Source organism: Podarcis filfolensis, assembly GCF_964270895.1.
Source record: "Podarcis filfolensis genome assembly, chromosome: 14".
NCBI classification, from domain to species: domain Eukaryota; kingdom Metazoa; phylum Chordata; class Lepidosauria; order Squamata; family Lacertidae; genus Podarcis; species Podarcis filfolensis.
In genome coordinates, this window is record NC_139616.1 from 29,107,861 (window position 1) to 29,122,287 (window position 14,427).

At 43.2% G+C, this 14,427-nt stretch overlaps 1 protein-coding gene across 8 annotated transcripts in view; it reads left to right on the forward strand.

Annotated features, from left to right (window-relative positions):
• The first annotated feature begins 428 nt into the window (after nt 1–428).
• Nucleotides 429–14,427, forward strand: part of ARHGAP17 (Rho GTPase activating protein 17) — a 60,674-nt gene continuing 46,675 nt past the window's right edge. For 7 of the 8 annotated variants that reach the window (XM_083584671.1, XM_083584674.1, XM_083584672.1 and 4 more), the window contains exon 1: nt 438–800. In XM_083584671.1, the coding sequence (XP_083440797.1) occupies nt 748–800 (53 nt within the window). In that variant the 5' untranslated portion in view covers nt 438–747. Of the gene's footprint in view, nt 801–14,427 lie in introns of all 8 variants that reach the window. The other variant, XM_083584673.1, reaches the window with a different exon arrangement.

Consider the following 14,427-nt stretch of genomic DNA (forward strand, 5'->3'; position numbering starts at 1 on the left):
GTAACCTAGTATAAGTAAATAAATAGCAGTTGTTCCTCCTGTCCTCCTCGGTGTTGTTGTTTTCTATAATACGTAGTTGTTTTAAATTCTTCTTAATGCTGTAACCCACCAGGGAATCTTAGGGTGAAGGGCGGGCAATAAATAAATTATTAATAGTAACATTTATATTTAACCTTCTATCTTCCATGGGGATCAAAGTGGCGTACATTATTTCCCCCCTCCCCTGCCCACTTTATCCTCACAACAACCCTGTGAGGTAGGAAGTGTCTCATGCACTCCCGCTCCCCACTCGGAGAATAAGAAGAAAGAAGGCGCCTCCTCCGGAAACCGGAAATCTGCCCTCCTTGTCGTTCTCTTGCCTATAGCATACGAACATTCCGAGTCAAAACCGGAAACCTGGGGTCGTTCTGCCGTCCCCTCTCTATGGTCTCTATCACGTGGTCGACGCCGGAGGCGCAGCAGCCGCCCTGCGTCCCGCCGAGTGGAGCAGGGCGGGACCGCAGTTTGCCCGCGGAGCAGCCGGAAGTGGCGGAGCCTTCCGGTGTGTGTGTGGGCGGGGGGGAGGGGGTGTGAGGTGCGACGCCGGCCCGGCGACGACGGAGAAGTTGTGAGGGAAGGTCGGTCGGAAGGTGTCGCCGCCGCCGCCGCCGGTGCCCGGGCAAGGAGCGGGCAGGAGAAGCAGCACGGACGGCGACGCCCCCCTCTCCCCTCCGCCGCCGCAGCCCCGCTCCCCTCGGAGACGCCATCATGAAGAAGCAGTTCAACCGCATGAAGCAGCTGGCCAACCAGACGGTGGGCAGGTGAGAGCCCGGCGGGCTGGGAACGAGGGCGCGCGAGACACCTCAGAAATGCACCCCCCCCGAATCCTGGGAACTGTAGTTTGTTAAGGGTGCTGGGAGTTGCAGCTCTTTGAGGGGAACGCTCCCATTCCCTGGCTTCTTTTGGGGGTGAAAGGAGGGTTTCTCTAAATGAATGATTATGTATGTAGCCAATACTGAGCTAGAGGAATAAATGGGCTGCTTTGGGATAAGCACCTTCCTCTGTTTCTCCCCCCGCCCCCCGCAGTACTGTAGATGAATTTCTTGTGTGTGAAGGATGGCCACCCTATACCCACTCAGACCTTGGTTTATCTGGGTTTTTAATGTTGACACTCACTAACATAAGACTCCAGGTTTCTAGGTAGGAGTATTTTCCCAGCCTTTCTAGGAAGGCTGGGAATTGAACCCAAGACTTTTTCTATCGAAAGCAGATGCTGGAGAAAGGGCTGTAGTTCGGTGGAAGAGCAGTTGCTGTGAGTGCAGAAGGGCCTAGGTTCTGTTCTCTCCCCCCCCCCCCATCTCTCCGTAGGGCTGGGAAAGACCCCTCTCTGAAATCCTGGAGAACCATTGCTGCCAGTCTGTGTTGACAGTGTTGTGATAGGTGTGCCAGTGGTCTGACTTTGTATGAGGCATCTTCCGGTGTTCTACCACTGGGTCTTCTTGCTTCATGCAACACTATTAAGTCCAGAGTCTTTCTCCTCATGCTTTGCCTTGCCAGCAAGTTGTGTTTCCCCCATGACAAACATCCACACCCAAAACAATGATAAATGGTTACAATTTCAAGCATGTGCTCTTAGAGGCATCTATTATTATTATTAGGTGCTATGGTGATGATTCTGCCGGCATACAAAGAGGGAAGGGCTCTGCCAAGGGTCATTTTATTTAGAATTAGACCCAAGGAAACACAGGGAAAGAAAATGGAATGAAGTGTTTTTAGCATTACAGTGCAGTCCTTTTCATATCTACTTTTTTGCCAAAAGTTTCTTTTTTGGGGGGTACCGAAGCCTCTTAAAAGTGCCCCACCTGGTTTTAAGAGGAAATGGCATTTGCTTTCTGTGTTCCTGCCGTTTTTTGTGAGTGTGGTTCTTATTTGCTTTGAACCCCAGATGAAGGCTGGTGGTGAGCTAGGCTAGGTGAGCAAGAAAAGTTTATAGACATAGACAGCTGCTGTCCTCATCCTGGTGATCTGCTTGGTTGCAAATGGCCTTTACCTCAAGTGTTCTAATTTTCAAATTCCTGATTCAGTAGATTTGGAAGACCTGATGTTTTGGCTGGCCATGGATCACCTGGTCTTTACTGATCCTTGGTCTTGTCTTTCCTTCTGTAGTTATGCTAATGAAAACCTACCTAAGCATGATGATGCAAAAAGGAGGAGGAAATGTTGTTACCTGCTTTCAACCTCAGGAGTAGGGTGGATGATTGTTATGAAGTATCACCAGAAGGATTTCCTTCTCTCACCAACAGAGGTTAGCTAAACAGAAAGTATTTCTGTGCCAGCTCATTCTTCCTCATGCACACTCCAGTCTGATCTTAATGATGAGCTGGAGAGCAGGGCCAATATTAAAGCTCAGTTAGATTCAAATGGGTTCAGGTCAACCCAGTCCTAGGTCATTTAGGGCTTTGAAGGTCAGTATCAATCACTTAAACTGAGCGCAGAAACAGATTGATAACCAGTGTGATTAATGTAGAATTGGCATGATACTGAGCAAATCTCTGTGCCCAATTCTGGGTCCAATTGTAGCTTCCAAGGTCTATACAGTGGTACCTCAGGTTAAGAACTTAATTCGTTCTGGAGGTCCGTTCTTAACCTAAAACTGTTCTTAACCTGAAGCACTACTTTAGCTAATGGGGCCTGCAGCTGCGCTGCTGGAACACAATTTCTGTTCTTAACCCGGGGTACTATTTCTGGGTTAGCGGAGTCTGTAACCTGAAGCATCTTTAACCTGAAGCGTATGTAACCCAAGGTACCACTGTGGAAGAGCAGCCTCACGAAGAGAACATTGTTAGCAGCCGAGCTCTGATGTAGCCAGTGCATGGGTGACTGAGGCTAGGCCTATCTTCTCCAGCTATGGCTGCAGTTTGAGAACTAAACACAGCTTGGCCATCGTTGCTACCTGAGCAGCAAAATAGGCATTTAAGCTGTGTTCTTGGTGGTTCCTGGAGCATGCAAGACATCATATTCTGTATGCTTAAGTGCTGGCACATTGACTCATGGGCTCACTTCAGTTTGGTAAATAAACTCTGTTTGGTGCCCGGACAACTTGATCAGTTATTTTAGAAAACACATTCCTGGTTGAAATGGGGCAACCAGTGAATGCTTTGCTGAAGTGGGTTAATAATACTTCTGAAGTGATAATGTGTTGTAGTGAGGAACATTTCACTACTTTTGTTTTCCTGCAGCGCTGCAGAGATTGTTGGGTTCTCTTCCTCCACTACCTCCAGATCACTGAGACGATAATCTGTTAGATCACACAAAATACTAAATAAGGCAGGGTTGGGTGTGGGGACATGTTTGCTCAGGATCTCCCACCTGCTTGGTTGCACTGTGGAGAACATGCTTAGCTTACATATCAGGAAGTTCCTAGTTCAAATTTGACATCTGCTATGAACTTGCTAGGTGACCTTAGGCAAGTCTCCTTCAGCCCTTACTTATAACATGAAGTTGATAATACTAACCTTTCCTTACAGGGCTGTTGTAATGACCAGAACAAGCCATTTAAATACTTCTAGTGCTTATGATCAGTATTATGCTTTGACATTCATTTTTAATAACAATGTCAACTAGTGGATTTATTTCTAAGCAACTTATTAATAAAGCAATTTAGAGTGTTCAAAAACTGGATGCAGGTATGGGGAACTGGGGCCAAATGCAGTCCTCCAGACCTCTCTATCTGACTCTTGTGGCTCTGCTATGTCATGCCCCTTCCCGTGCCACATCCCTTTTCCAAAGGCCACTCCCCTCAGTAGCTGTCTGTGAGGTGTGGATAGGTGTCTATAAAAGCCTTTCACTTTTGTATAACGTGAAATATAGCCTACAGTGCAAAGGTAAGAGTCACACCTGTTGCTGCACCCACACTGGCCCCTCTCATCATTATCATATGGCCCCTGGAAGGTTGGCTGTGAGGAAATGGGGTGCCGAGGCTGAAAAAGATTCCCCACTCCTGACTTAATGAATGCACTTATTTACTTATGCACTTATATACCACTTAATTATTTGCAATTCACAAAAAATGGGATATTATTATTATTAAAATAACCTTTATTATACATCAATTTATATCAATTTACTCATAACTTATAACATTTATCTCAGACAATACATACCATACACACTACAAACACTACGATATATACACACCCTAAACACTAACTTCCAATTCATCTCATTGTGCTATTTTACATTTGGTTAGTCTATATATATATTTTTAGTTTTCTTTTTCCCATTTGTTATCAGGAAAATTATCCTATATACTTTCACTATATTTCAGAATGTAATTCAAGATTCATTCTAAGTCTGCCAGGAGATTAACATTGTCACAGTAGTTTTTAAGATACTTTTTAAATATTATCCAATCTTTATTGACTTTCTGTACAGAATTTCCTCTTATTCTCCCTGTCATCTTTGGGACATAAAATTTTATTATAGAACTGTGTACTTTCAGCCATCTTCATATAGGAATGTTATCAGTAGTATTATACCCGGGGGGCAAGGCAGGGAAAATTTGCCCAAGGCCCCCGCATGGTAGAGAAATGGAGGTAAAATATAAGCCACTTACTTCCTGGCTCTCAGCTCAGTGTCTTTGCCATTGTAGGACTTGCCTTTTTTAAAACTATCGTGGCTCTATAGCTGCACTACCTGTTAAGATAAAATCATTCTATCGCTGTTTTGTGCAGTTCAGATTGACTTCAGGCTGTTCAGGTTTAGTAAAGAACACAAAACATTCCCCTTGGAAAGAAAATTGAGGAAAACCTTCTTGAAGCCTCTGAGATAATGTGACAATGTGAGTGGAGTGTACAGGTTTGAAGGTGACCTTTGACTGCAGCAATGTGAACTTAGGGTGGGGTTCAGGGACCTTTGCTACAGTCACTGAGGAGCTTTTGCTATCAGTTTAATTTTATTGCAGGCATTCTCTGAGTGTACTTAGCAGTAGCTGTCAATTTGCATTCTTCTGCCAGACAGAGCATTATAATGCATGCTATCCAGAAGAGCGGTGCTCACTTAAAAATGCTTGTGCACTTACTCATGCAAATTACCACTAAGCATATTCAGAGATAAAGGAGGAACTTTGAAAGAGATTTTTCATTTATTTCCTGTTTCAGTTATAAAAGGAAGCACTTAATAGAAGTGGTGTTTTCTAGGCTCACCTGACTTACTGAAGCATGCAAAAGCATGTTTCCCCAAAAGGGATAAATCTTCAGGTCAGATCTCATATTTCATTGGTTCCTAGTCATGATTTGAAAATTCCCAGTGAAGCTGAGCAGATTCCAGCTACCTTATTATTTGGACACTTTGCTCATAAAAGTGACTCAAAGCAATTTGCAATACCTTGGCAGGGGATCACCTAGGGAATCCCATATACTCTGCTTTTTCTTGAAGGATGCCCATGATGATGATGATAAATTAAATAAAACAGAATATTCCTAGCACAATTTGTTTCACTTGAAAATAAATTATTAAAATTGTGTGCACACTAATGACTGGAAGGCTCAGGGTCCTTAAAAATCCTTCAAAAGCAAACAACTGACCATTGCACAAAATTTGCCTGTTTCAAAAAGATACATCTAAAATATCCACCGCTACTCAGCTTCTGGCATCAAATTCAAACCTGAATATTTTTTACAGAAATTGTAACACTTCTGAAATACATTTTGACATTTCTTCTTGGTAATAAAGAGTTCTCCTTTATGGGGCAACAATTGAGATGATATCTCTGCTATTGTTATCTGACGTCCAAATGATATTGCCAAGGGGGCGTACTTGATTGAGTCTGGAGAATTATGATAGGAAGTTGACTCTTCCTTGCTGGAACTTAGCATGCAATAGCATCATTAAAATACGGTGCCCTGTAAGGCAGTGGTGAGGATGCTGCTGCACCACAAAACATCTCAGATTCCAGAAATTTGGTGGGCAGTTTCAGCATGTGACACACACTTTCTTAGACTGCTGGGAGGGTTTCCAGAATTAAATAAAGGTAGTACTACTAGTGTACTTTTTTTGTGGAAGAACATGAGGTAAAAGGATGTTGCCTGACATGCTTCATAGCTGATAGAATAATATTTGGGAGCTGTCAGGCTCTGATTTTTTTTGTATTCAGGCTCTATGAATAGGAACTGGGACTGTGCATCTCCTCCTGGTGTTTGACTTTAAATATACGACTAGGCTACATTCTCAAGCTACTGCAAGGCAGAACAGTTGACGGTCAGCTATGTTAAAACTTTGGCTAGAGTCGCATGCTTGCTTAGTATAACACTTAAGCAGCTTTCTTCATAACCTGTCCTGCAGTTTAGCAAACCTGCCTTGCTTCTTTCTTCCATTTAATACTTGGGGTTAATGGAGATGGAGGGCAGGGCTCTTATCTTAACCCTTATATCTACATAAGTGACCACTGTGAACAAATACATAATTAAGAGAATTGGGTGGTGTTCAACTAAGGTTTACTCTGCATAGACCCAATGAAGTTAGTGAACGGGACTAATTTGTGTTCATTCATTTCAGTGGGTCTACTTTGAGTATACTTTAGTTGAATACTACTGATTATACTGTTCCGAATTCACAGTTCAGAGACATGAGGATCTGCAAGAAAGGGGGTTTCACTGAAATGGGAAGTCTTTGCAAACTGTGTGTGTTGGTTTGCACTGTAAGCCTTATATTTTCCTTTCTTATTTCCCTTGCTGTGCTTTCTAAAGGCCGAATGAGATGCAGGGGACTCAGGCTTATTGACCAGGCTCTACTGGGGGCCAGAAGGGCACCTGTTCCCAGCAGAGCCAGCCCTGGTGTCCCTGCCACTCGCACTCGGAACAGCCCACTCGCCCCAGACGAAGGCAGCCAGGTGGTAGCCAAGCAAGGCTGCAACACTGACCCTACTCTCATGCAAGCAGGTTGGAATCTTCATCAGGAAAAGAGTGAAGTTCTCTTGTCATCTCACCCTGTCCTGTCAGCATTTGTCAGATTTCATAAGATGTTTCTTCCTTTCCAAAGTAACTAGAACTTCACCTGTATCCCACCTCCCAGTTAGAAATTTTATTTGGTACAGTTGCCTGGCAGGTGCTCCACTATCTGTCCACATCATACATCTGCTTTGTTAGACTAAAGCAGCCTTCTCAACCTTGGATCCCCAGATGTTGTTCAATTACAACTCTCATCATCCTTGGCCCCTGGCCATGCTGACTAAAAATGATCAGAGTTGTAGTCCAACAACAGGATGGACTAAAACCTTATATCAGTTTTTGAGATGACGCAGGGCTCCTTGGGTGAGGTAGCATGGCTCCCCTTAAATAAGTTTTTCATTGTTACAAAGCATGCTCAGGTTCTAAAGCTGCTCTACGCCTCCCAGTTTGATTCATAGTGTATAAATTTAAAGTTGGTCTAAGTCAGTCTTCCTGACCTGGGTCCCTCCAGATGATTTAGACTGCAACTCCCATCAGCCCCAGCCAGCACTGCCATACTGGCTGGGGTTGATGAGAGTTGTAATTCAAAATGGCCGTGGTGGCTGAGGCTGATGGGAGTTGTAGTTCAGAGCATCTGGACACTCCCTCCCACTGGTCTAAACTATGCTGTAAAAATGCTTCAGATTCCAAGGTTCCTGCATCAAATATATAACTAATTAGACTTTTCTTGTCCTTTGTTTGAGTGAGCTGGTTACAGTTTCCTTTACTCTTCCTGTTCTGTCAGTGATTTGAGAATGGAAAGAAAGCTTCAGTTTGTTGGATCAGGCATTATTCCATGTTTCTTTTCTTGCTAGATTTACATCTTGCATTGTAGGCAGCAATCTGTCACTCAAGATGCAGTGTTCATTTCTGTGTACACTTTTCATTCCAGCCGATTAAACAGTCAGCAGAGAAGGCTTCTGCAGCTGGGTGAATCATTTCATTGTATTATACTACCTCATATATTAAGCCAGTAATGTATGATATTTAGCATTTCAATTTGAGTTGCTCCTGTACAAGTGCTGAATTAATGACAGTAATGTTAAAATCTTCTGCAATGCAGGAGAAAACTGAAGTTAATACGTTCGTTAATCTTCCACAGGCTCTGCTTCAAGAATGTTTTGAATCTGCTCCCAATTGAAACTCTGCTGAGCTTGTGAGGTTTGGCAGTAGTTCAGTCTGGAATCTGATCCTGCCTGTGTGCGCTTTTTTCAGCTCTATTTTTTTCTGATATAGAGCAGTCTAAATTTCTTCTGAAATTTCTCTGCATTTTAAGATGCAGAAGTTTACTTGGTTTAAAACCCTGATGGTTTTGTCCTGGCAGTGCCTTAGACTTGATTTATTGAGACTAGCAACCTGCACTCTTGAACTTTTGTTGTACCACTCATTAAACGATATCAAAAGCGAAACTACTTATTCTCTGTCTTATTGTCCTCGTACTTAGGGACAGGATTTTCCTCAGTCTCTGCAACAAAAGGCACTGAAGTTATCTACTTCTTAAAATGTAAAGCCCATGTTTCAGTAGTGGGACATATTTTCTGCTTCCACTTCCCCACCTACTTATGGGGATAAACATCAAGCCCTCTGTACATAATTGTAAGCCTTGTTGTGGGAAGATATGTGCAGCCAATGTATGCGCTTTGTGATCGTGTGGTGTACAAATCCTGAGTGGTGGTGCTTTGTGTTCATATGATGTGAAAACTCTGCTGGATTTAGCCATCTCCGCAATTAGCGTTAACAAAGCTTCTGGGGATGATATCACTGTGGTTGTTCAAGCCAGCTTAGGCAAGAGTGCTGTGTATGATAATACGTTCATAGGGTGGGTGTGTTCCATGCCATGCTGATTACTTTAATAAATTTATAACTAATAAGGTTGTTCAGTCTCTCTGACAGCTGCACTTCAGTGGCTTCTCGCTTTGTTCTAGAGGCCAGTCTGCCTGCCTCAACTTTGTGAATTGTAAACGTTCGGCTTGTGCTTTTACCAGCCAGCGATTTGATATCCCAAGTGCTGTAATCTCAGCCAGAGACCAAGGAGAGCCCTGTGTTAGTCCTGTGATGAGGCGCACAGGATTGAGAAACCGAAGACAAAGTTTTCAAATGACACATCAGTTGTTATGGCAAATTGTTCAAAGCAAAACAAAATTTCAGGATTGTATTCTGTTCAGATTTGACATCTGACTCTAGGATTTTGGGGGAATTGTTAGATACCTGTAGTTTGAAATGCATCAAATGAATGAATAAAGTTTTAAGAAATCCATTTTTTAAGTGCATTTCTCTTTTAAAATTCTTCTGAATGGAATCTCAACTTAATGCAAACATATAGGGTTGGATCTAAAGGAAATTTAACTTGGGTCCCCTTGAAAACAATAGGACAAGCTGATCATGACACAATAAATCTATGCAGTTGTATGATGGTTTGATACTGACTGCCAAGGACTGGCAAGTTGCCAAAGATGTCATCTGTTGATCCATTGGGGTGACTTCTATGTTTAGTCACCTCTTTTCCTAATTATAAGGGTGACATCCAATGATGTGCCTCAGCTAGCACATGGAGTTTCGCTTGTAGAATGCAACTTCCCCTTCCTTTCCCCCCTGCACCCCGCACCTTCCCCAAATCATGTTCTGGTGTGGTGGGGGAAACCCCAGAACAGATTTAGGGGGAGAGGAAGTTTTGTTGCACAAGTAGAAATCCTTGCACCAGCAGAAGCACTTTGCTGGATGCCCACCCAAAGCAGTTGCATTTCCGCAGTTCGTGTGTGTTAAAAACCTGGGAGAGCAGAGGGAACTAGTAAGTGCGAAGCAAACCATTTTTGTATCATTAGGAGTGACCAAAGCAACTGACTTTGCATTGAATCACTTCCCTTTCAGGCTTCCTAACAGCCTAACTTAGGTGTATTTCTGAGAGGAAGTGAAACAGCAGCAAGCAGCCCATTTGCTTTTGACAGTACAAGCATAAATATTTGAGGAGGGGTTTCGTCACTGCTCTTCTGGGTGTTGATTTTACAAACTCCTTGAGCCAACAAAAAAGTCTTCCATGCCCTAGATAAACATTCCTCACATTGCCCATCTATAAGCACCCCAGGCCTCTTGATTGAACTTTCCCAGGTGGAAAAATGTTACTAAATATTCGGCACTAGGACCAAATTTTATTAGTCAGCATCAGAATTCTTTGTGCACCAGGCTTGTTAACAGGGATGGTGAAGTGCCTAATTTATTCTTTCCAGAGGGTTTAGTATGGTACGGCTATCACCTCACCTCTTTTCAGCTGAATTTGGGAAAACCACTTGAAGCATCTGTTGCGTTGAACTATTTCAATTGCTTTTGTTTGATTTGCTCATTGCAAACAACTGAAAGTCTGTAAATTTTGATAATAAACCTGATTTGCAATGGGTGTTGAATAATTTTGATTACAACTGTATAAGCGTTTTTTACCGCTCTATGTTGTCTTCCATAAAAAACTTTGTCCTCCACATTTTTAGCATATACCTTATTTTTTGCTCTATAAGACGCACCAGACCACAAGACGCACCTAGTTTTTGGAGGAGGAAAACAAGAAAAAAAATATTCTGAATCTCAGAAGCCCGAACAGCAAGAGGGATTGCTGCGCAGTGAAAGCAGCAATCCCTCTTGCTGTTCTGGCTTCTGGGATAGCTGCGCAGCCTGCATTCGCTCCATAAGACGTGCACACATATTCCCCCTTACTTTTTAGGAGGGAAAAAGTGAGTCTTATAGAGCAAAAAATACGGTAACTTGTCTTAAGAAGCATTTCACTAATTCTGAAAGGTCTTTTATATCTTAGCCACAGAGAAGATGAGAAGATTGCTTGATAGCCTACTGTGACTAATTTACTTGGCACTTGGCACACTGACTGTGTAAATGTATAAGTTGCAATTTGAGCAATACTGGTAAATGCCCCTTTGGCACTTGCATGTTCCATTGGGCTGGATGCAGAAGGGATTGCTGGAGAAGTAAGGACAATTGCCTGTGTGCTTGACATTGCTCAGCTTGGTTAATTAGAGTGGCCAGAGATGGACTGACTGAGTGGGTGGTGGGAGTGGTAAATGCCTAATTGTGGGAACATTTGGTTTCAGCATGTTTAAAGAGGCTGTAGTGAGACATCCATTGAAAAAACCAAACCTTCCCTTAATAACACCAGACTGGATAATTTCTTTCAAATCTCTAACATTGAATTTCTGGGCAAGGTCCTCAACCTGGGGCCAGTAGGCCACCAGAGATATTTCATGAATGAGACAAGTTATCTAGATCAGGAATGGAGAACCTGTGGCCCTCTGTCCTTTAGCTGTTGTTTGATTGCCATTATCCCCGGCCATTATCCATGCAGACTGGGGGACTGATGAGAGTTCAAGCCCAGGGCTACAGGTTTCACATTCTTCATCTACAAGAATTTCAGTCCAGCTCTAGGTCTGGTTTTATGAACAAGCCAGCTTTGGCTGTGAACTACAGTGGAATTTAGCAGGGAAGGAACTGCATTCTTGTTGGTTCTGCTTGACCACTCAGTGTTTTTCACTACTGTCAGCTATAGAACCTCTGGCTTTCGGAGGAGCAACAAAGGGCTGTTTGCAGAAGAACTTTTAAGCAGCCCCCCATGCTGCACATTGAAGTCCAAATAATTGGGTCTTCAAAGCACAGCGACACCTGGTATCACAGTGATGTGACTACAGGCCAGAAAAACTTCCCCACCCCTGAAGTAGCAGGTGAGAATAGGGAGCCGATGGTAAAATTCTTATTAGATTGAAAATCACAAAGTAAAGCTGCTATAAAAAGGATTATCTTTTTGTGTGGTTTTTTAAAAAGTTGTAGGCATGAAAGCAAACTTGAATGTGTGGGTGGTCTAAGAACTTTGAAAGTATTAAACCACAAAATCTCTTATTGCCAAAAGGATTTGGGTGTGGTTCCCCTCCCTCCCATGTTAGTTGCTGCTACAACAGCTCCAACTTGCACCTATAATTTTAAAATAGAAATGACGTCTTCATGTGCCAAAAGCTTCAGTAGTGCTAAACATTTATTCAGGAATGAGTTCAGTGGCACACACTTGGCATTTACATCATCAAGCATTATGTGGGCTGGCTGGCTGGCTGGCTGGCTGTATGTGAATTTTGGTCTACACATATTTGATTTGATATGACATTTGTATTAGGCTTTTCCAACAACAAGCGTTGAGCTCAAAGTGGCTCACAACAATCATAGCATTAAAACAACAAGCATTGCAGTCACTGTAATATCAAACACATTAGCATAAAAATCAAACAACAACACATTCATTAAAACAATTAATAAAGTTCAGTAGTCATAGTTATTCAAAATATCAGAAAGAGCTGTTGAGCAGCAGCCCTGTGCTGGATCACATCCCCTCTCTGGAAAGGGGCTTCTTTGCTCAGTGCGGCAGGCAGCACACTCACAGGCAGTAAGATCTTGACTTCTTTTTTACCCTGTATGGGTCCACAGGTGTGCCTTCAGGTGGGAGTTCTTGGAATGGGTCTTGATGCAGCTGGTGCAGGTATGGGTAGGTGTGACAGTGTATTTATGGGGCCAGGAGCAATGACCCCTCTTGGGCTCAGCTTCCAACTGCTCCAGCAGCCAGAAGGTCATCGGGAAATGTTGAGGAAGGTTTCCAAATCCCAAAATGGGTTTGTTTGTCTAGTGTGACTGTGTTCTACCTCTGCTGTCAGAGGCATTATGCCTCTGAATACTAGTTGCTGGGGATCACAAGTAAGGAGAGTGCTGTTGGACTCATGTCTTGTTTGCAGGTCTCCCTTTGGCCATGGTAGGAACAGAATGCTGGACTACATGGTTCCAGCAGTCCTCTCAAGTTCTTTTGCAGATGTTGCCTTGCCTGCAGTTCCTTTTACTGCAGTTCCGAATCAACTAAGGCTGTCAAAGCACCTTCAGGTTGTACGCAATGTGTTTTCTTCAGTTGCAGTCATGGCTTTTCCTCCCTTCTACCCCTCAAGACTGTGAAATTCTGTTCTCAAAATTGCATTGGGAATATATGTTCCACTGCCCATGTTTCTCAGGATGGCAGGGCATTCCGTCGTACTCACAAGTGGCCCACAAACTGGGTGAGATCATAGGCTTGTAAGCAAGGAGGAGTTTCCTGTGACAAATCACCCGCCTTGCAATGGCCTGTGGTGCCGTCAAAATAAAACACAAGGTTTTTATGGTTGGGAGACTTTGTCCTGGATTTCAGTATGGCTTTTAACAGAAAGCGGAGAACTTTTACAAAGCAGGCCCTTTCATATTAAGATTATGTCAACAGGAGAAACATAGGAAGCTGCCTTGTTAGACCATTGAGGCCTATCTAGCCCAGTAAGTGTCTGCACCAACTGGCAGCAGCTCTCCAGGGTTTTGGAGAGGGATCTTTCTCCAGCTGTACCTGGAGATATCCAGGATTGAACCTGGCACTTTCAGCATGCAAAGCAGGTTCTCTGTCACAGAGACAGAACCTTCCAGAGTTGAAAATAGCTCGAGTAACTTTTTGAAATTTTAATACTTTGCCTGTTAATAACTACGAAGCCTCTTTCTCTGCGCATTGCCATAAACTAGGGCACAAGACAGCCCTTCCATGTGTGGGTCAGGAATTGCAGGCATGCAGATGTCCATAGGGCAGTGCCTGCCTATGGGGAAGGGAAGCAGTCGGTGCCAGGCAGGAGGTTCTTGCAGTTTGCTCTCTATTTCAAAAGTAGTTTTCTGTGCAGTACAGAGGCTGCTGGCCAAGTCAAAAGCCCCATTGAGAGCGTAGAATTGTGTGCTGTTCTGGATTGTGGGCCAATTGTTTGGAGTGCTCAAATGACCAGTCATAAGAGTCTGCTCCTGAAGGGGTTACCTAAATCCTCCCAAGTATTGGGAAAGAACACTCCCTGGTTTTAATAGATTTTAGATACGTATATAGTTTTAATTCTGCCTCTGTTTAATTTTTTTTTAATTATTGTTTTTTCTATGCTTATAGCAGTTCTTATTTTTATCTGTAAGCCAAGCTGAGTCCTGTTGAGGAAAAAGGCAGGGTATTAATCATACTCATAATCATTCTCTCTGTATCTGTATCTGTTGATGCTTCAGGTAAGTCTTCAAAGCAGGATTCAGTGAGCTAAGGAGCACATATAAATAAATGAGACAGAACTATTTCCCTCCCATTATTTTACTCATCATGTGTGCCTGAATCTTGCACTGCATGCCTTAATGTGCAATACAGTAGAACCTTGGTTCTCGAACTTAATCCATTCTGGGAGTCCATTCGACTCCTGAAACCATTCGAAAACCAAGGCGCACCTTCCAGTGGGCTGCAGGAGCTTCCTGCACTCAATCGGAAGCTGTGTCAGACGTTTGGCTTCTGAAAAACATTCAGAAACTGGAACACTTCTGGGTTTTCGGCATTCAGGAGCCAAAACGTCCGAGTACCAAGGCGTTCAACAACCAAGGTACAACTGTATAAAAATCAGGGTGG